This window comes from Rhipicephalus microplus, chromosome 6, assembly GCF_043290135.1.
Source record: "Rhipicephalus microplus isolate Deutch F79 chromosome 6, USDA_Rmic, whole genome shotgun sequence".
Classification (NCBI taxonomy): Eukaryota; Metazoa; Arthropoda; class Arachnida; order Ixodida; family Ixodidae; genus Rhipicephalus; species Rhipicephalus microplus.
Window position 1 is genome coordinate 92,929,872 of NC_134705.1, and position 21,690 is coordinate 92,951,561.

The window sequence follows — 21,690 nt, forward strand, 5'->3', positions numbered from 1 at the left end:
TGTAAGAACTCTTGGAGCCATTAGGGGTAAAAGTCCATGATGTGAGTTTCTCACAGGTACAGAATCCTACGTTAAGAATAGAGTTTGACGATATATTTCGTAAAAATGCAAAATTTTTGCCGATAAAAAATCTAAATGGGTTGCTCGGATACCATCTCAATAGCCTACAGTGAAGTTCAGTTATAGCCACAGATGCTTGTGTTAATGCCGAGAAAGCAGGAGTGGGCGTCTACTCAACAACATTACATCGTTCTTATTCATTGCGACTGTCCGATTTTACGCTGATATTTCAGGCAGAACTATTGGCAAAGATTCTGGCCATACGCAAGCCCCCAGCATATATCTCTCCGGTTGTGATACTGACCGATTCTTTGTTCATTTGCGCCGCTTTGACAGCACCAAAGTCATTGCCTTGTTTGTTGGAATTTCATACGTGTATGGCCAATCACTTTCCTGTTATCTGATTTGTTTGGGTGCCAGGTCACACTGGACTAATGCTAAATGAAGCGACGGACACACTGGCAGCAGAATTCTAAGATCCTGCTGCTTATGTACAATTGTGCGATTTCGAAATTACTGTATGTGGCAGGAACACACAAAATCTTCTGTTTTAAATGGGGCAGATTTTCAGCACCTTAAATTTTTATGGTACAGCTCATGGTATGCAACAAGATGATTCGAAGTGACATTCACTAAATTGCGATGCACGATTTCACCTTTAAGCTTTTACTTATACATACCTGGTTTTTTGTTCCTCCCCCCCCCCCCTCATTGTCTCTGTTGTAGACAAACAGAAACTATAGAGCCCCTTTTCGCATCAGCTTTCCAAAAACACGGGCTTGAGCTGTCTGAAACGGTACTACTCTCCCTAGGAGCTGCGGCACTAGGTCATTGCAACAAGGACATATAAGGAGCTATATATAACTATATAAAAGAATCAAAACGGTTACCATACTAATCTCACAAGTACATCCTCATTACTTATTTTTGTCATTACTCTATTTCGTATATTCCTTACTGTATCTTCATGATTTTTATTATTCCTATTTTTATTTGTTTTTAAACAATTCATAATTGTCTGTTAGCACAAATAAGCTTTTCATTCATCTAAAAAAATTATTTAGGCATCCCAGTTCTCTTTCTTTTTCTTCCAAAATCCCACTGCCGCGTGATTCATGGCCGATACCCTGTGCTGAGTTGAGCCATTCCTCTTGGGTCCAACCAACCAACCAAGCTCGATATGCGACATTTGGCCATGCTATGTGTAGTTTCACCAGCGCTAAAATAATCAATGCGCTCGAAGAAGATGCGTTCAAATCATAAAGGAACTTGAAGAACAGGAGCATGACCTCTGTTTAGCGCGAGTGATTGCCCGATATGCTACATTTGGCTATGCTATACGTGGCTCCGTCAGCGTTTCACCGAGTGATGATGACAACATAAGAGAACCTGCCTCTCTAAAGTGCTCTGTACTTAATTGTGATGAAAGCAGGGAAGACAGGGATTCGCTAACAAAGAAGCAGAGGACTACGATGTACAATCGCCGCCCATGCCTCTAGCTAGTGCCTGCAGTAGGAGAACATTTCAAAGAACAGGGAGTACGTCATGACATACCGCGAACTTTTTGCAATAGATGCCGATAGACTTGTAGTCGGTGATCTTCTTTGGCAACCTTAGGTGGACCTCTGCATTCTGGTAGCCCTTGAGAACGTTCATACTGTAAGGTGACAAACAAGGTCGAACAATGTGGTCATCTTTATAGAGCACTTCCTATACACATATGCACAAGTAATATCAATATTTGACAAGCTACACACACGAAAAAAAAAAAAGGTTGGAGTGTACATGCAGGGCCTACAACTTTTATTTATTTATATATTCATTTATTTTCTTCTTGCTTTCTTTCTATTCATCTATCGCATTTCGAAATTCTGTCTGCTAATTTGGGCCTTCCTACAGGCACAGCAATCGAGCCTTCAACCACGTGCTAAGCAGCCAAGCACTTCTCTTGCTACAGGAACAACAGCATTCAGTCCTGAAACAATAAAAAGCTACAACGAAAAGCAGCGACGAAGTGTAGCCATGTCAAATGGTGAGTCACATGGATAAAAGACCAAGCTGCCATATCAAAAATGGCAGATGGCCGACTCATCCGCTTGTGAGAAATCATCTGTTATTGGAAAACATCGCATGGCTAAAATAATAGATGCGGCCGGCGGCACTGCTGCATGGAGCACATTTTTGTACACCCGTGTTTTAGTCAACTTCCCGGCGCAGGGTTTTTCACGTACGATGCCACCGCCACTGAAAGCTTTAACTTATGAAAATTTCGCCTAAAATGCCGCAATTGTTGTAAAAGTACCAGTAATTTGTATTTAACAGCCCTGTCAGCCGAAGCTGCTCCGCCCTATTAAGACAAGGAAAGTGTTGAAGAAACGTTAAATTAATACACCACATTTTTGCTGAAGGCATTCCTGTTCGTATGCGCTGCACGAATGGTGAAATTTGCAGCATTTACGCCACTGTCAGCCACTTTGAAAAGAAAACTGTTGAGGGAAATATTTGTTTGTCGACAAGTTTCATGCTGACACGAGGTACGAGGCAGACAGGATAGAGAGCACTCATGTCTCTATCCTGGCTCCTTTCTTCCCTCTGTTTGCTTTCGCAGTAAGTCTAGATTTGAGTAAGTGTGAAGTATTTATATCAATATTTCATGCATACAAAGATATGCGATGCGGAATAATTCACTGTGTACACAAGGAAGAGTGTTTGAGACAATGATACGAGAAAGAACTATCACGTTTAGCAGAGCAATTTTCCACAATGGACGAGATGTCGGATTATAATACATTTCTTCGTGGCGTTGGCCAAAAGAAAAAAATTCTGGCTCCAACAAGTTTCTGGCATTTGCTCGGTTTGTTCAATAGTGTTTGCATGCACAGACGCTAAATTGAACTCACCTGCCATTTTCGTCGGGCAGCTGTTCACCGTTGTTGTCTAAATCCGAGTTGAATCCACCCCAGAAGTACGCCGCTGCGCAGGTGAATTCGGTGACAGTTGTTAACGTCGTTAATCAGATAAACGGAATCAGGTTCTTACAGCTTGCTCAGTGAACTATGAATGATTGATTGGTGATCAGTATTTATGGACAACGCCTGAAATCAAGATGGCGTAGTGCAATGATGACGATGATGAAGACTTCATTTGTGGAATCCCATGAGCGTGAGCTCAAACAGAAACAAGAAATACTGTATCTGTAAGAAAGTAGCGTGCTGTTAGACGTATAATGTTTGGTAGAATAAATTACAGTATGCATGAATAAAACGTTTTCATATCTGGTTTTTATTACATAGATGTTGTACGCTTCATTTGTGAGTAGCTTTATCACGGTGGTCTACTGGTTATGAATTTCTCGCATTTAAAGATGGGTTCATTAATCTGAACAAAGAAGTGTATGCCGAAGTTTATTATTTTCGTATATCCTTTCAGTTACACATTTTTATGGTGAAATAAACAAGAATAGTTGTAACCTTTCTATGAATTCAGTGAAATTTAAAAGAATTCACTTCAACCAATTTGTAGCTTCCGCTTACAAATCGGTTGAATCTCCCTGCTACTCCACGTTAAGGGGAGGGGAAAAGGAAATACACACTGTTCAACATAGTACCGTTAAGGTTTTGGATTCTAGTGTATGGCTCACAAAAAATGGCAAAAGTGGCAATAAACACGACGGGACCTTTATAGAACTGACCTTAGATCATGAAAATTCGGAATCGACTCGCATCTGATGCATGTATCACTTCCGAAATAAGGTGTCGCCTTAGGCTTCCCACCATCCGCTCCTGTGCCTAGAAGGTTATACATTAAGACATACATCGTGGGCGCTAACGCCAATGTGTTGTCAGCTTAGAAGATATTCGTATGGAGATAAAACATGCCAGGAATAACCAGCTCACGCTATTGTCGTATATACGAGAGAACATCATTGCTGAACTAAGTGTAGCTTAACTAAGTGTGAGGTTGTTATACCAGGAAAAAAACCGAGAAACACTACTTCACCCTATATTCATGATTCAGGTTATGTTTCACAAAGGTATCCAATGGAACAAAGTGAAAACTTTGGCCGTTTTGATGAGATCACTATTGTGTCTAACAAAATCCGGATTTTTTTAGGAGTAGTACGCACAACAGCCAACATTGGCCGCCACATATTGTTATTAGGTCAGGATAAACCAGCAGTATAGATTTGCCACCACATGACCAATACCAGCTATTACCAGCCAGTGCTAACCCATGCTCCTTGTGTGCGAGTAAACACGGTAGTCGAGTGCACTGTTCCATGTTTACGGTGGTATGAACCAAGATGTGGTCTTGCATACAAAATTTAGACAGAGTTCCAGCCAGGCAGGTTCACTACGATTGCCTTAAATCATGCATACTAGTCTTATCTCTGCATAACCAACAAAGACATGCGCATATTTTCCGGCAATTTCTGTTTAAGCTGAGGCATATCGGTGGATCGTTCTTTTTTAAGTAAGCCAAGAGTGCCAGCGGGCAGCAAGCAAACAATGAAAACTTGTGGTAACACTGGGATTGTTACTTGAGGCTGTTGGAGTGCCCTTGCACGTGCGGTTTCGCGCAAGCAAAATAGCTCAGCCACGAAGGACAAAGATGTACTTTCTGTTCGTTTTTTTTCTTTTATTGACTATCAACGTTTTTTGTGGCCCTCATTGTCTTTAAACGTGTCGCAGTGAATGCACGAACGATGGTGGTGCACGCTGAGAGAAACAACATTTGAAAAGTATACGGCGCCTTAGCAGAGGTGAACGCGGAAATAAATTCGGTGGAGGCACGTCCTCTATCCGAAGCGGGAGCTGGACAAGTGTGGTTGAGTGTCTTAGCTAGGGTGCAGACCCTAGCTAAGACAGCCCTGTGCTGCTTAGCTATTCTACGTGCAACCTCCTGTGGAGCTGGACACTGCGACTCTCTAGGATGGTCCCCAAATGACTTTTCTAGCCCCGTTTGGAGAGCCGCACTTCTTACGACGTGCAATTCAGGAGTCTGTCCCTAATTATCGCCGCTGTTTGTACTGGTACGTTACATTTCCGAGTGCCGGGGTGGAGTCACATCACAGACATCTGCCGTCATGTGTTTCGGAAATTATCTTGCGAAGTCCATATTAGCTTGGCTCATCGCTTGTTTGTATTCGGCGCCAATACATAGTCTATCGTGTTTTCAGAGTGGGATGATTTGAAGCTTTGGTTCGCATTGCCAGTCAGTCTTTGTGCTTCGAGTCACGGCAAGAAAGTTTCAGAATGCGTCAGATGCACACCTAGGGACGCACGTTGAGTGTTTTGTGCCAGGATGTCAGAGATTTTATCGGTGGCCTCTGCGTCGCTCATCCGAGTCTCCGTTTGCGCCGGTATGTGAGTCACCCTTCAGGAAGTCTGTGGTGCAATACAAACCGGGACGTATAATACGCCCACACGCCTGTCCTGTTCTTTGCCCGCGCCTCTGACGGGCGTTGCACTTCAAAAGTGTAGTTTTGGACATGTGAATATGAATTCTTACGGGTTAGCACTGCCAATCCAATACACATAGTCTTCCTGTAGTATATATCTCTCGTAGCATTTTTCAATATAGTCGTATTGATGTACTAACGAAACGAGTAGAACAATTTGATGAATTTGTTTCATCATTAAACAGAGCTGTAGATTTTAACAGGGTGGCTAAGGAAAGTATTTATGATTTTGAATTGCGGTGTAGCCATCGGTAGCACTAGCCTTGAACTCAGAACATTCGGGTGTTATCTAACTAATGAGTTGTGTTCCTGTGACACTTGCTATAATGTTTCGCTTATGATAGGGCACAGACTCATTGCGTTTAAATGACCCCAGCATACAAAGCATTTAATCATAAAATTACCTTGTAACCTTGCATGTTATTTGATTATATTAAATTACTTATTAGAACAATTCTGCTACGGTAGGTTCTGCCTCATTTAAAAATTCGCATTCAGCAACAAGGTGCGCGTCTATTATTGCGTAGTACAGTGTTTTATAAGCAGTACCTGCGAATTATGTAAAGTGATTGTACAGTTATTTGAATGTCGTTCTATTTTGCTCCGCAATCTTATCACTGGTGCTTTTGTTTGCCTATTGCGCTTTGTCAACAGGGCCTCATCAAGCGTGAGGCCCACGAAACGGCGTAGTGCTCTGCTATAATAGAGCACGAAGTCTCTAAATCATTCACCACTTTTTTTCTAAACACACAATTTCACTCCTTTTTTCCCTGCCATTCTTATAAATACACGTTAGGCTGCTTCACGACTTCTTTCTGGTTGCACTTTGGGCTCATTGTGCAATATTTCATGTCCAGATCTTTCCTTGTAAATACACTGTCTGTGTAGACCATTTTGAAGGGAATCAATAGCTGTATATCCGACGCGTCCCTATGCTATAAAGAATGTTTTAGGGCTGAAGCTTCTATAAAGGCGTGTGTCTGTCCATCCTTTGTATGTATGTACGTGGCCGCCTATAATTCCACCTTTGCAAACTGCCCACTAGTTCGTCCTTGCAAACATGCTACTGCGCCCCATCACCGATGCACCAATTCACCGACCATAAAGCGAGTACCGTGGAGAAGTAGCCAATAAGAAACGCAAGATCGTCGTGTATTTGTATCTAGGCACGTGTTAAAGAACCATAGGTTGTCCCACTGTGTCCATCCCTTGTTTGTACGTGACCGCTTATATAGTTCTACTTTTGCAAACTGCCCACTAGTTCGTCCTCGCAAACATCCCATTACGCCCCATCACCGGTCTACCACTTCACCGACCATAAACCCGCTATAATGAAGGGGAAATTTAGGCGACGTATAGCTACCGCTTACGAATAATAAAATTCCTTGTATAAATATATACAGTGTTTGTCACGTCTTTGATAATGTGGTGGGAGATATTCATGGATGGTTGGTATGCCATATATTTCTCTAGGGTACAGCGATGAAACAAACCCTCCAGCGCTTCGCCCCACTAATCATTATTCACTCCATGATTGTGCTGTGATTTTTTTTATTCTCGTGCAAATTTCAGATTGTGTTGTGAAACATTGATATAGCTTGAAAATTTATCTGCAAGCTACGCTGTACGTTACTTCATGTAAACACAAAGTCATTTGCCATTCCACAAGATGTTTTCCTATTTTAAACAGAATATGAGCACTCGGCTACTACTGATTCGCTTGGCATCATTGAATAACTTTTCTTGAACCTTCGACAGATAGTGGAATCCACTTCAAATGTTTCTCTGTTCTATTTTGAAATTGTTTACCGGCACATGCGAAAAAAATATAATTAGAAGTGTTTAAAGAGGCAACGCCTCCTAGAAAAACTATGCCTGGAACGTCGCTCTCTTTTCAATTGCGTCGGAGACGCTCGCCTTCGTGCCGAAGGAGGAGGCTAAAATCCGAGGGTAGGGTAGCGCGTTCGTGGCTCACGTTCCAGGTAAAACTTTTTTAGGAGGCTTTGAAAGAGGGCACGCATTTTCAGAGTATATATTGCTAATCGCCTTATTTACTATATCAGCCTTTTCACATACTTTGCATTATTATGTTGCCAATGTATGAGTTACTTACAGGTAACTATAATGTATATACCGTATGATTCTTTTTCTTAATTGTAGCACTGATGACAAGGGTGCTACATACTTATAAATACAATACGATGTCACGCTCTCAGTTTAAATACCTCCAGACCTTCTCCTACCTTTATCTATATTGCCACATGGTATTACACTAAAGAAAGATATACTTCCGGTTTTTTCAATAGCTCTTTGCGGGATTTCACCTGCAATGTGAAGAGTCATGCTCTGCATCATTTCACTCTGTAACAAATGTGAGGTAGTAAGAAAGTAACAACCTCTGTGAACCACGATATCCATTACTCCCACTCGACTGACTATCAAGCAGCGTACACCAACTGTATTATGTTATACTATACGCTGCAATGTGCACTATACTATATATGGAAGTGCAAGCAAACTCAGACATACCGGGGCCATTGCCGTCGTAGTTGAGGTTCCTGATGACGATGCTGTTTTCACTGGCTGCGTACACGTCACCACTAAAGCCGTGCGCTTTCATTATTACCGGTCCGAGAGCCTTGCCATAGTAGGCCGCAGAGATGCCTGTCAGAAAATTGCGTATACAGTCAATCACCCGCCTAAGGTCTATAAATAACAAAATTATTATCTGCCAGAAGAATCAAAATATGCCTTCATCTGGCATGCACACTTATATACTAGTGTCACATGAGAAACTCCTAAAAGCGATTGAGCCCTATCCTCAACAAATCACTCAACATTGATTGGCTCGCATCTAGAGATTGCGTAAAGGAGCCAATCACGGTCAAGAAATTCTACCCGGCTCAGGCCCCATCACGATTAAAAGTTACGGTTTCACACCATTGCTACACTCACTCCCACAAACACAGACACGTGCACTCGCACACACAAGCGAACACGCACGCACGCCCACACAGCGACAATGAAAGACAGGGAAAAAGTGTGGAAAGAAAAAGGTGAAACAGAGGTCGGCCCGAGAATCTTCATATAGGGCTTGTTTTTGTCTTGTTTCTATATCACATGTCCCAAAAATACCAAGATCTTATACCCCGTGACTCCCTAGTGGAACTCAGTCGGCAGTTTTAGAGATGTGTCAGGTACTCGACAAATCTGGCCGCCAGCCAGTCCATGACAATTGCGAATTTTTTCTGAGCATACCAGGCACGTATTAAGGATCACTGATTCATAATCACCTTCAATCTCATGACGAAAAGTAGCTTTCAAACTGCTTTCAGGTGATGTGTCAAGGTGATGCGCACGCAAATCCTTGCAGGCCAATCCCAAGCTAACACCTCCATCTTAGCCACAGCATGCTGTGCACAGACCATAATGACGCGTTTCCGTACATTAGAGTTAGTTTCTTATACATAGATACATGAAATATACATAAAGAGATTTATAAGATAGCCAGACTTTACACTAAAGAGGGCAGCAACGCAATGCACAGTAGCCATTGCACGCGGAAGGGCCACGTCACCAGAAATATAACGTATGACGTCATTAGTAGAAGTTCACGTCACTGTCGATTCTAATTTTGGTAGTAGTAATGATGGTAATAAAACGCATGACTCTGTCATCACAACCACAAATTACCAGTGCAGCTGTGGAAGTACATTCATCATTGTCATCTTCATCATCAGCCTGACTACGTCCACTGCAGGACAAAGGCCTCTTTCATGTTCCGCCAATCAACTCTGTCCTGTGCTTGCTGCTGCCAATTCACACCCGCAAACCTTTTAATCTTATCTGCCCAGTAAACCTTCCGTCACCCCCTAACGTGCTTGTCTTCTCTGGGAATGCAGTTAGTTACCCTTAATGACCAGTGTTTATCCTGTCTGCGTGCTACATGCCCGGTCCATGTTCATTTCCTCTTTATTTCAGCTATGATATCCTTAACCCCGTTTGTCCCCTAATCCACTCCGCTCTCTTCTTGTCTCTCAACGTTACACCTACCATTTTTCTTTCCATTGCTCGCTGCGTCGTCCTCAATTTGAGCTGAACCCTCTTTGTGAGTCTCCAGGTTTCTGCTCCGTAGCTAAGTACCGGCAAGATACAGCTGTTATATACCTTTCTCTTGAGGGATAGTGGCAATCTACCTGTCATAATTTGAGAGTGCTTGCCAAATGTGCTCCAGCCCATTCTTATTCTTTTAGTTACTTCAATTTCGTGGTTCGGCTCTGCGGTGATTATCTGCCCTAAGTAGACATAGTATTTTACAACTTCAAGTGCACTATTGCCTATCTCGGAGCGCTGCTCCTTTCCGAGGTTGTTGTACATTACATTCGTTTTCTGCAGATTAATTTTAAGACCCACTTTTCTGCTCTCCCTGTCTAACTCCGTAATCATGAGTTGCAATTCGTCCCCTGAGTTATTCAGCAATGCAATGTCATCGGCGAAGCGCAGGTTACTGAGGTATTCTCCATTAACTCTTATCCCTAACTGTTCCCCATCTAGGCTTCTGAAAACCTCCTGTAAGCACGCGGTAAATAGCATTGGGGAGATTGTGTCCCCCTGCCTTACACCCATTTTGATTGGTATTTTGTTGCTTTCTTTATGAAACATTACGGTAGCAGTTGATTCCTTGTAGATGTCTTCCAGGATGTTTATATATGCTTCGTCGACGCCCTAATTCCGCAGTGTCTGCATGAATGCTGATATTTCTACTGAATCAAACGCCTTCTCCTAATTTTTGAAGGATACGTATGGTGGTTGGCATTATTCTGAGCATTTCTCTATTACCGGATTAATAGTATGAATGTGGTGTATTGTTGAGTAGCCTGTTCAAAATCCTGTTTGTTCCTTTGGATGATTAAATTTGATTGTTGTCTTAGTTCTGTTAGCAATCGCCTTTGTAAATAACTTGTATACTATGGAGAGCAAGCTTATCGGCCTGTAATTTTTCAAGTCCGTGTCATCTCTTTTCTTATGTACTAACATGATGCTAGCATTCTTCCAAGATTCTGGAACTCCTCCCGTCAGGAAACACCTCGTAAACAGGGTCGCTAGTTTTTCTGACACAATCTGTCCTCCATCTTTAGCAGATCTGATAGTACCTGATCTTCACCAGCAGCTTTGCCTTTTTGCACACTCTCCAAGGCTTTTCTGACTACTATCATTACTGGCGGGGTGTCATTTGGATTACTGCTAGTTCTGATATTAAGGTATTAAGGTCATGGTTGTGCCTGCTACTGTACACATCTCTGTAAAACTGCTCCACTAATTTAACTATCCTATTCATATTGGTAGTTACTTTGCCTTCTTTGTGCCTTAGTTCATATATCTGGTTTTTGCCTATCCGAAGTTTTCTCTTCACTGCTTTGACGCTTCCTTTGTTCTTCAGAGCGTGTCCGATTCTCTACATGTTATACCTTGTTACATCGGATACCTTACACTTATTAATCAACTTCGGAAGCTCTACAAACTCTATTTTGTCTGTTGTATTTGAGGTTTTCATGCTTTGATGCTTCTTAAAGAGATTCTTCGAAGTACAGTAAATAGTATCAAACCATCTCTCAGTCAGAGATAGGAAGTCAGACCTTTGTATGAATTCATCGTGTTTCACGTGTACGTATTGGTTGCCATGTGATCTGGCATTTAGAATGGGGACCTGAAATTCTGCTTCAAACATCTTGTCAAACGCCTCGTGCTACCAACTGGGGTGTTGTTCTATATCCTAGACAACTCGACGGCCAGTCTTGTGAGCATTATCCTTAGCCTGGCAGGAAGTGTATAATCGTCAACTTGATTGGTGATGCAATGCATTTTGATGTTCGGTATTCCCACAGGCTCAGCACTCTGAGTGCATCAACGGTCGGTTCACGACGCACAAAGTATTGGCAAACTGCATCGGGTCATTCAGGTCTCCAATCCCCTGTGCAATTGCAATTTCATTTTCCTATACGGGTTCATCGTTTAGAGACCTTCACTGGCACTGTGTCCGTAACGCCAGCATTCGGTGCACCTTATAGGATGAGGAGCTTCTGCTTGGCTAGACAGCTTCATCACACTTAGTGGACCGGAAGTGAATACTAGGACTTGCCCAATTTATGTGGTACACATCCTCTATAGGCGAAGCTGCGCAATGCGGAGTCGCTAACCTAGCCAGACTTCAATTGCTCAGCTGTAATAGTGAGAACCATAAGTCGCCCGGTGATAGGCAACTGGCACCCAATTGACACGGCCAAACCAGTGACAATGGTGAAATTCCGAGTAGCTCAAGGCAGCTAGAATACCTTCCATTTACTTTAAACGTCAGGTGGCGCTATGAAGCCTCACAAAGTGGTTCTGTTCAGGCCTAATTACTACCCCACGAATGACGGTGACCGCAAAGTCTGCCACTGCACCTTTTTTTTTTAGGATACGTAACTCAGCGTCACGTTGTGCCAGGTGGTAAGCGTACAAACCAGTCCGTTCACCGGACGTTCAAGAGATCACGGAATCTAATTGGAGAGTTTAAGCCGTCAGCAAGCAGCTCCTGAAGCGTGACGTTAAACGCCAGACACAAGCTTTTCAGGCACACTTCGCACGCGCGTGGCAGGGAGACCACTGTCCCATGGAACGGAAGCATAACAAGGAAACTAAAGTTTTGTCTGTCGGCTATGGAACTAGAACAGCCAGAAAACCTCTACAAGGGCGCCGGCGGCCTTGGAATAGAGCGCAGTGTCCGCGCGTCGCCCCTGACCTACATATTCAATAGACAGGCGTCTAATAAACACCTTGAAGTAAACGCGAAAAATGCGGGTAGTTTGCAACCTCGAAACTGCGCCTTGATGTAATGGTATTTCCAGTGATATTTCAAGGGGAGAAAATATTGTGTCAGATTTCGCGCCTCATATAACATTCTTTTTGAGTATAGCAATCCTTTGAAAAATTTTACAACTTAGCCGTTTTAGAAATGTTGTAATTCATTTTTATTATTATTTGATTTGAATACATGGGTACGCAAGGACAAAGAGAAAAGTGGGTGAGAGCAAGCTGGCAACTGCCACTTGGAGGGGCACAACGCCTGTTTACTCTTTCGAGAGGAGGGAATAGATAAAGGAAAGAGAGATAGGTGGAGAGAAAGAAGAAAGAAGAGAGGGAAGTAAAGAAAAAATGACGAAGACTTATCCAAACATAAGTGAGAACGAAACAAAAAGTCGTAACCTAATGCTGATGTCTGCTTCTCATCTTGCGAGAATGGACAGTTTCTATATGGAAAGAAATGCACTAAGTTGTCGTTCTGTTGTAGAAAGCGATACACAGGACGGGTCACACGGAAAGTTCGGGACGGCTTCATGCTCTCCCATAGTAGAGTACGAAGTACTCTAAATCGTTAACAACTTCTTCTAAACACGCATATAGTCTAACATTGTGCTGGACTATTACCAACGTACCCGTTCTAACATTACGCTGCACTATTACCAAAGTATCAGAATTTTTTTGTGACTTATGTAAAGAAATTATTACCACAAATAAAAAAGGCGACGAGGAACGCTTTGCTGACTCCTTATCCACGTAAATAAAATGAAGTTAAGTTGTGCACACTTGTTACCTACATTGGAGATATTTATGTTGTTTACTTGCATTTACACTTAAGGTTTCTTTCTTAGAGTTACACTACAATGTAACCAAGGTCTAACTTGCCCAACAAGCAAATCTTTTGAACTTATTCTCCACGGAAGGTCAAAACATCAAGGCAAGATGAAGAAAGTATAGATGAAAAGTTTCATTAGGGCCATTTGACTGGCCGTACATTCGAATGTGAACAGATCCGGTTTGTCGAGAATGAAAAACAACACATCTTTCTCGCAACACCCACTTCTTTTCACTCAACCAGGCGTGCAATACTCAGCTCTGTTCATGGTGTAGTTCTTTTCTCTAAACAACGAGAAAAAGTACAGAGATAAAGGGTATTTGAAGAAAAAAGAAACTAGCCGTACCTTGGGGAGTGATGCAGGCAACCAGAATGAGAGTAAGAAACCCGTAATCCATGATGAAACGCACGTTCGAGCCGCTGCTGGTTTTTCAACTGCGTGAAAGAGAATAAAACAAAAAAAAACAATAAATCAGACAAGTAGGCTGGTTGACCTATGAACCACCGGCAAATCTATTGCCACAGAGTTTACCCGTCTGCTTGAGAAAAACTGCAAGCTGCAAACTTACGCGGGCTAACTGTTGTTCACGTAGCACAATATCAATGATTGCGCTCAGGGCAGTACGCACCGCCCTGTGCGCTGTAAAGCACACACTGAAAGTCTGCACTCCGTAAGTCTCTAACTTGTCCCGTTGATTGGGCTGTTGCTGCTGTTCTCTAGACATACATACACGGCCAAAGTAGGTGCGAACGTCACAGTTGTGATTCCGGTCTTGGCGGTCGTATTTCGGTGCAGTCGGAATGGAAGCGGTTCATGCACTGTCCGACGTCACTGTACGTAAGGGACCCCGGATGGTAGAAATTTCCAGAGCCCCCACCACGCGTACTTCACAATCATTTCGTGATCTTGGGACAAAAAACCCCGCAAATTATTATTGGCAATGGCCCAAGTATACTCTGTAGAACACAAGTTATGAGAATTTTTTTTATCTTATTTGCAACGGGCGAATAATCGTACGATCAAGGCCTTAGACATTCACAGGGTACTTCATTATAAGCGCCGGTAAGCTTAATCTCCAAATCGAGCTGGTAGAGTCAAAACATAACACCCTCTACGCAATGGGCACAACATTTAAAAAAAAAATGAAGAGACAACTTGCCTCTCACAAAGACATGCCATTGGTCGGCCGGCTTATAGCCAGGCTAAGGCGACAAGTAAACTATTGTTTTATTGTACCTTTAGGGGTCCTTGTAGTCATTAACCCCCCTACCCATTAAACGATCCAGCACTTGTCTGCACCCCCGAACTGAAAATCTTGCCGACGCCCATGGTGAGGCCCAGATTCAGTGTTGTTAAGTGTAATTAGCTTCTATATTGCGCAGAAGATGAAATACAGGTTGGGATATTTCCTACTCACACAGCTTGTCAGAAGCGTCTGTCCTGAGCAGCTCAGGGAACAAGAATCTGTACACTGGTGAACCTGATGGTCAACGACGAGTTTTCCTTCTCCGCGTTGCCCGTGAAACTGACCGGACAGTTAACTAGATCGGCGGTGGTTTAACACTATCTACTATTTGCGAGAAATCGCCTTTCTGACAAAGAACGGGAGGGGGAAGGCAGTTGTGAAGGGTCGCTTCCGAATAGCTGTTTAAAACGATAACTGGTGCCTCTGGTAAACAAGTAATCAGCAGACTCATGACGAGGGTTTCTATATCACCGTATTTTAGACTTGCTGAGCAGCAGAGCCTGTTGATATCACAGCTCCGGTCAAAGGTCATGCTCCACTGATCTGTTTTCCACACCCTGACCTTTTTCGCTCTGCCCTTCGGTAAACTAACAGCAAGTGGAAAGTTGTGAAATGTTAACATGCCGATATATTTCAAAAAGGTGATCTTGGTTGTAGAATTTGATTAATATTAACAACCATTGTACGGCTGGTAAATCGCAGATTCAGAAAATTGGCTTACGCCCAATCTAAGCGGGATGTTTCCACTTTTGAGAATGCTCTCCTTGGATCACAGCGTGAAGTTATATGACAGCAAGAACTTTTTCATCAGGTTAGTCAATTTATTTGCAACATGGCTATTCGGAAATCGAAAAACCGATAATACTGGAACAATATACCCGGGTCGAAGCGTAGAACGAGGAAAGACAGAACACAGTAAAAAACACGCATACAGGCGCTAACTGGGAACTAAAGTTTAATGGAGAGAAAAACGTGTGAGTATGTTCTTTACAGTGTTCAGTTTTTCTTTGCGCCGCGATTCGCCATGTATATATGCTACCTCGCCCAGTACTCTACGTTACCTTAAAGTAACATGCCACAGTTTTTATTTGCCAAAACCACATCTCAATGAAGCAAGCCTTTGCTTACGTTTTATATTCGATTGATTATATTTTTCTTCCTGATTATGCAAAACCAGTTAATTAAGTTTGTCTTATTATTATATCACATGAATTACTATAGCGCGCACCTATATGAAAGTGCCAGGGTGTTCTTGTACTTTTCGCCGATCGAAATGTGGCTCTCAGGAGTGAGAATCGAAATCACACCCTCACGCCTAAGCACAGTGACGTCATAGACGGAACGCTTGCACGCGGTATAACATTAGCATATACAGACTGTGAAAGTAAAAACTTGGTCTTCTAAATAACCCGCCACTGTCGTTTACATATAGACCCGAATGTTGCGCGGTATATCTCCACGTTTAGAGTTTTCTCCCAGCCACATGCGGCCTGATTCAGATTGGGCGGGTCAAAAAAGGCCCACGCCAGCCAGTCTAGATTCCCTATCTGCTGCGATGTTTATGATTAGCTCGCAGTTATGACACATGAACCCCCTCCCCCCCCCCCCCCATTTCTTATGAAAGACATCCGATGATCTATACTGTGCAGTAGCGGAGAATATACGTTGTGCTTTAAATAGCTGTTGCTGAGGTCCCACGTTATGCGCAGTGGTTATGCAAGAGCTAACGCGGAGTCCTGCAGAGTATATACAGCAACGCCTAATAATTAGGCACCGAGTTCAGAATGATTGCCTTTCATAGCAGCGCTTTACGATCAGTCAGTCCGCTTGGCAATAGAAATCCGCTCAGCTTCAGGATTCAATGAAATCTTTTCACGAACACAGATGAAAATCGAGGAACAATTCTTAGGGTATTGTGAGCCTAAACCACGTTATGGTTATGTATCGCGTGGTAGCAGAGGACTGAAACTTTGGACCATTACGTGTTCTTTACCGTGCATCGCACAGTGTGCACGGGCCTCCAGCACTTCGTGTCCATCGTAAGTGAGACCGTCGCGACCGGGATCAACGCGGCGTCTTTCGGGTCAGTAGCCGAGCTGCATTCGAGAAAGAGAGCTCAGCTGAGAAAAGAGATAGGTTAACCTAGTGCAAGAAGCCGGTTCACTGCCCCAGTTATGAAAGCGGGAACACCGTTGATTGATATGTGGGGTTTAACGTCCCAAAACCACTATATGACTATGAGAGACCCAGCGGGAACACCGTAAGTTGCGTTTTGTGTGTGCGACTACACATCATAGTTTTTGTATAGTAAAACAGTAGTTGTCGTCGCGCTTTGAAGGGTTTGTGCAACATTTCAGAAAAGGCTAGATGAGCGCTTACCTAATCCCATCCGGGCGCACTTCCGAGCGAACGACGTTAGCCTTTTTGACGTCAGCCGTCGACTGTTTCATCTCTCCTATGAAAAGGTCTATAGACCTGTTCACAGGAGACGCGAAACAATCGAAGAAGAGGACGAGAAAAACACTATGAAAAGGTCTATAGATCTTATCAAAGGAGAGACGAAACATTATGGCTGACTTGTGAGGGCGTTTTTAGGGGCGAAGCTCCTTAGGGCGTGGGCTGTGCGTCCCCTGTATGTAGCCACCTCTAGTTTAGTTCTTGCAGTGTTCACTAGATGGCGGTACCGTCCCCTGTATGTAGCCACCTCTAGTTTAGTTCTTGTAGTGTTTACTAGATGGTGGTACTTGTAGCTGATGATGAAAAGATGCAAGATGTTATAAACTAGAAAGCGGTACTTGTAGTTTATGAAAGACGCGAGATCTTATAAAATAGGAATGATGTCACATATGGCGCGTGTCATTGGTTGAAGGCAATCGTTCGATTTAGTGCGGCGACGTACGCTAGGGGGAGCGATGTAACAAAATTGAGTGGGCAAAATGTACAGAGGATTCATGGTTTACCAGGTTTACCTCCGGAGCTTCGCCCACTCATCATCATTCACTTCGTGGATATGGGGGCCCTTTTTTTTCTTCTTTTATGTGGAAAAGTCTACAGATATTTTCATACAAAAAGAAGACGAACGTATTTTTCGGACCGTATAGCACGGGAGTACAAGTGCTAGTATAATGACTCGGCGGTTCATTTCTGGAGCGCTATGCAGGATTGCCCAAGCTTGGCGATACTCGGAATAAGCAGGCGATCTTTCTGAGTTCTGGTGACATCCCATTTCGAATGAGCCAACAGTACGAAAAAGTCCAATGCACCCCTCAGCGCGCTGTATCATTGGCTACGATGGGGCCGGTCGACAAAGTTGGTGTTTTCAAACCACAGGCATTCATTCATTTGTTTATTGTTCCACTGACTGCAGGAGGATTGATTGATTGATGTGGGGGGTTTAACATCCCAAAACCACCATATGATTATGAGAGACGCCGTATTGGAGGGCTCCGGAAATTTCGACCACCTGGGGTTCTTTAACGTGCACCCAAATCTGAGCACACGGGCCTACATCATTTCCGCCTCCATCGGAAATACAGCCGCCGCAGCCGGGTTTCGATCCCGTGACCTGCGGGTCAGCAGCCGAGTACGCTACCCACCAGACCACCGTGGCGGGGCTGAGTGCAGAAGGGGAAGTGCACCCATGCAATATTAGTGTAAGACACTTTTCGTTGTGATATTTCTTAAAGACATGGGGTGTTTAAATTTATTTTAAAGCTTTTAATGACTGAACTAAATCTGTTTCAGAATAATCGAATCGTAACCTCTGATATTGGTTCCGGCCGAGCGTAAGACATCACGGCCACAGTTAAACTCGGGGCCACGTGTTAATCATCATGGTCGGCCTGAACGTTCTATCGCGCCTATAGTGAACTATGATCGCGCCACTGTGCTGGTGCGCACCTTTTCCGCCGTCTTTATTGTCTGCTAGCGCCCCAGCACTTGCGTCTAACTAATTAGCTATTTGGCTGAGCAATGTACTTGGTTATAGTTAGACCAGGACATGCCATGACCAAGCTAATTTATGCCAAGTCGTGGTAAACTCGAGGTAATTACGCCACATCTTAAGAAGACCATGCTAATGAAGCCATGCGAAGCTAGGACCGGGCTAACTGTGTGTTTAGAAAAAAAACCGGGCTAACTAAAGCATGCTAGTTGATGAGCTAACTCAATCATGCTAAGCAATACGACGTTAATCATGAGCACACTAAGTTAAGCCATGCTGACTAGCCCTTACTAACACGATGATGATTAGGATCGTGGTAATCAGTATTACATTTAATAGCTTCATACTGATCATGCCTTTTTTAACTGCGCCCGAGATAATTACCTTTTAATTCAAACGTAATAATGAAGACAAAACAGCTCATTGTTATGATCATTAAGCCTCAGTCAATTAGTACAATCAAGATCAAGGCAGAGCTGGTGCGGTCTTCACCTCCAAGCCGCCATAGCACATGAGTAGACGACCGACTTTGAATGCTAGAATAACCTTGGTTATCACAACCTCTTCTATGGCTAGATCCTTGCACAAATAGTGGAACCCGATGAATATATTTATTATGCCAAGAAGCTGCTGCTTAGCGTCTACTGCATGAAAAGCTCGACAGTCACCAGTCAAACTGGGGCCTTCCCAGAATCAACAAGTTTTATCCGAGTTCACGTGTCAATCAGTTTGACAGACGCCCGCGGCGAAGGTCGAGTGCGCCCACCACGTTTGCTCTTGCCAAGGAGTATTGACCACGCCGAGCGGCACGATCAATCTATCAGCCTTATCACGCAGACTATGCACACACGCACGCAGAAGTTAAAGTGATATCATCACGTGGCTACGATGTTTCGCATTCAATTTCACCGCGCTCACGACGCATTCAATCACAGCCGCATCGCCGCCATGATGCGAACGCTCCTGGTGACCTCCTGTCCCTATATTTATCAGCATTTGATAGAAGCGAAACAAGCAGCACGAAAGTGCTGCGGTGTGCACCCCTGCTCCCTTAGAGAGTGGACATTTCCACGGTGCAGCTGGAACTTAATAACGTGCCCGAAAGACGACAAATACCCAAGAACACATCTGGGGGAGGTGCGTGTTGAGTTGGGGAAAAAGCGCGACAATCTTTCGTGACGTCACTGCACTGTTAAAATGTTGACTGAGTGGCGGCGCTGACGTGTTCGCACACATTTTTTTTGATAACCACCGCTATAGTGAACTATAACCACCGCAAATGTCCCACATGCGTTTCCAACACCGCGTGCGTTCCCGTAGCCATTTTTAGGGGCGAAGCTCCTGATAGCGGCACCCGTTCGTCCCTCGTAGTCGTAAACGTAGTGTGTAACCAGTCGTACGTTTTGACCTGCAAGATGGTGCTGGTGGGAGATTTCTCCTGTGCGTTGTTGAACAATAAAAATTTCGTAGCGTGCGCGTTAGCTAAAAGCCGAATTCTCCTGCCTCTCATTTCCCATAAGCAGCCATTGGCATGTACATTGAGCACTATCTGACAAGAAAGGGTTGCTACGTTATACTCGCCGGGCGTAACCTCCTTCGTTTTAGAAAGGTTTAGCGAGCGTTAGCCTGCAGTGCCATGAATACAGTGAACTAGTGTACACCATGAAGTCGAGGTGGTTAAAGGTGGGAAGTGGACCCGAAGCGCAAGCCGTAAGAAAGTGTGCGTGTGCCACCTCTAGTTTAGTCCTTGGAATGTCCGCTGGATGGAAGTGCTTCTATATTGGGAATATATGATGAAAAGATGCGAGATGGTAGTGCTTGGAGCGTTGAATAGATGGACGAACGGGCACACAGACAGATGCATGGAGGGACCCACGGATGGCTGCACGGACGGATGGACGCATGGTCGGATGCAGGGGCGGATGCATGGACGAACGCAGGGACGGACGCACAGATGGACGCGCGGACGCACGAACAGACGCACGCACGGACGGGCGAATGGAATGTGACGCACGGGTGGTCACACAGACGGACGCATGGACGGACGGAAGCAAGAACGAATAAACGGACGGGTGCTTGGCCCCACTCTCCATCATTCACCCCGTGGATATGCTGCCATTTTTTTTTCCATCATTCACTCTGTGGATATGCTGCCATTTTTTTTTTCAAAGCTGCTATCACACGCTCCGCACTGTCTTCATGCCATGGCCACCGCACAGGCAGCTCGAAGCAAACTGCCTTGGGTCAACCAGCTTCTAGTTCACCCGAGAAGCTCGGGCCATCCTACATAGCACCCCTGGCTGGCCGCGCCTATTTACAAACGCCAGAAGGGTTTTTTCCGGCCCCTATAAGAGTCCTCCGTTCAATAGACGTACGGTCTTCATGTAGGCTGTAGTCTAGAAAACGCGATATATAAGCAAAGTAGCCGACGTTAACACGTTCGTTAACGCAACGACTGGGCGTGGCCCATGCTCCAGGGTCTCGGCTTCCTCGCCGAGCGGGTGCAGATAATTCTGGGCGCGGCATTGTTTAAAACAAAAGCAAAAAATGGACTGCTCAAGGCGATAGGTAGCCTTTCTTTGTCTGCACCTCATAGAGCGTTGTGAAATAGCGGGGGACCCTTTTAAAAAGCGGCTGTCAGCTTCGGGTGTGGTGCCGCTCACGCCTGTCTGCACAGTTACAGCGTGGGCAGACACATCCCGGCAAGGCCACTCGTCAAATAGCAGCGCGAGCTGCGATAGGAAGAAATTACTCAGGCCATGCCCTCGGATTAATGTTGAAGACGTGACAGGATGGGTACATTTAGAGGCAACCATCGCCGAGATCGAATTAATGCATGTGCGATTTCAATCATGGCTCATTTACAATGCCATACTTCGAAAACAGTTACTTCACTTCGTCGCACAATCTTCCCCGAAATGATTTTAAGAGCTCTTACAGTACCTGCTGCTAAGTCGCTAAATTGATAAGAAGCCTCAACAAAAAATATATGTACTATTAGTTCTGAAATCGGGTAACTTGAAGGCCCTCAAACATCGCAATGAAGAAGGTTGTCTTCAAGACCGAATAAGTAGCAGTACAGCTACAGGTATTTATTAATATACAGAAGTCTCGCAATAAAATAAAACCTAGTATTATAGAAGGGCGCCACTAAGGGACTAACACTTTGTAGCTTTTTGATGACGTATGTGGAGTCTCATTTTGTTTGAAGTCGAATGTACCTGCTACGTTGTTGAACACTAGTCAAAGGGTTTATCTTTCACAGATTATATGCCTATGAAAGAGTATGCACTATTATTACGGA

The 21,690-nt window shown here is 44.0% G+C and overlaps 1 protein-coding gene across 2 annotated transcripts in view; it reads right to left on the reverse strand.

The window, feature by feature from the left end:
- LOC119167468 (protein Skeletor, isoforms B/C) overlaps positions 1–21,690 on the reverse strand; it is a 45,396-nt gene that overhangs the window by 22,293 nt on the left and 1,413 nt on the right. For both annotated transcript variants that reach the window (XR_005109227.2, XM_037418947.2), the window contains exons 2-5: positions 13,543–13,631; positions 8,051–8,185; positions 2,961–3,033; positions 1,615–1,717 (exon numbers count right to left, since the gene is read on the reverse strand). Coding sequence is in view for 1 of the 2 variants with exons in the window: in XM_037418947.2 (XP_037274844.2) it covers positions 1,615–1,717; positions 2,961–3,033; positions 8,051–8,185; positions 13,543–13,594 (363 nt within the window). In the remaining variant the exon portion in view is untranslated. The remainder of the gene's footprint in view (positions 1–1,614; positions 1,718–2,960; positions 3,034–8,050; positions 8,186–13,542; positions 13,632–21,690) is intronic.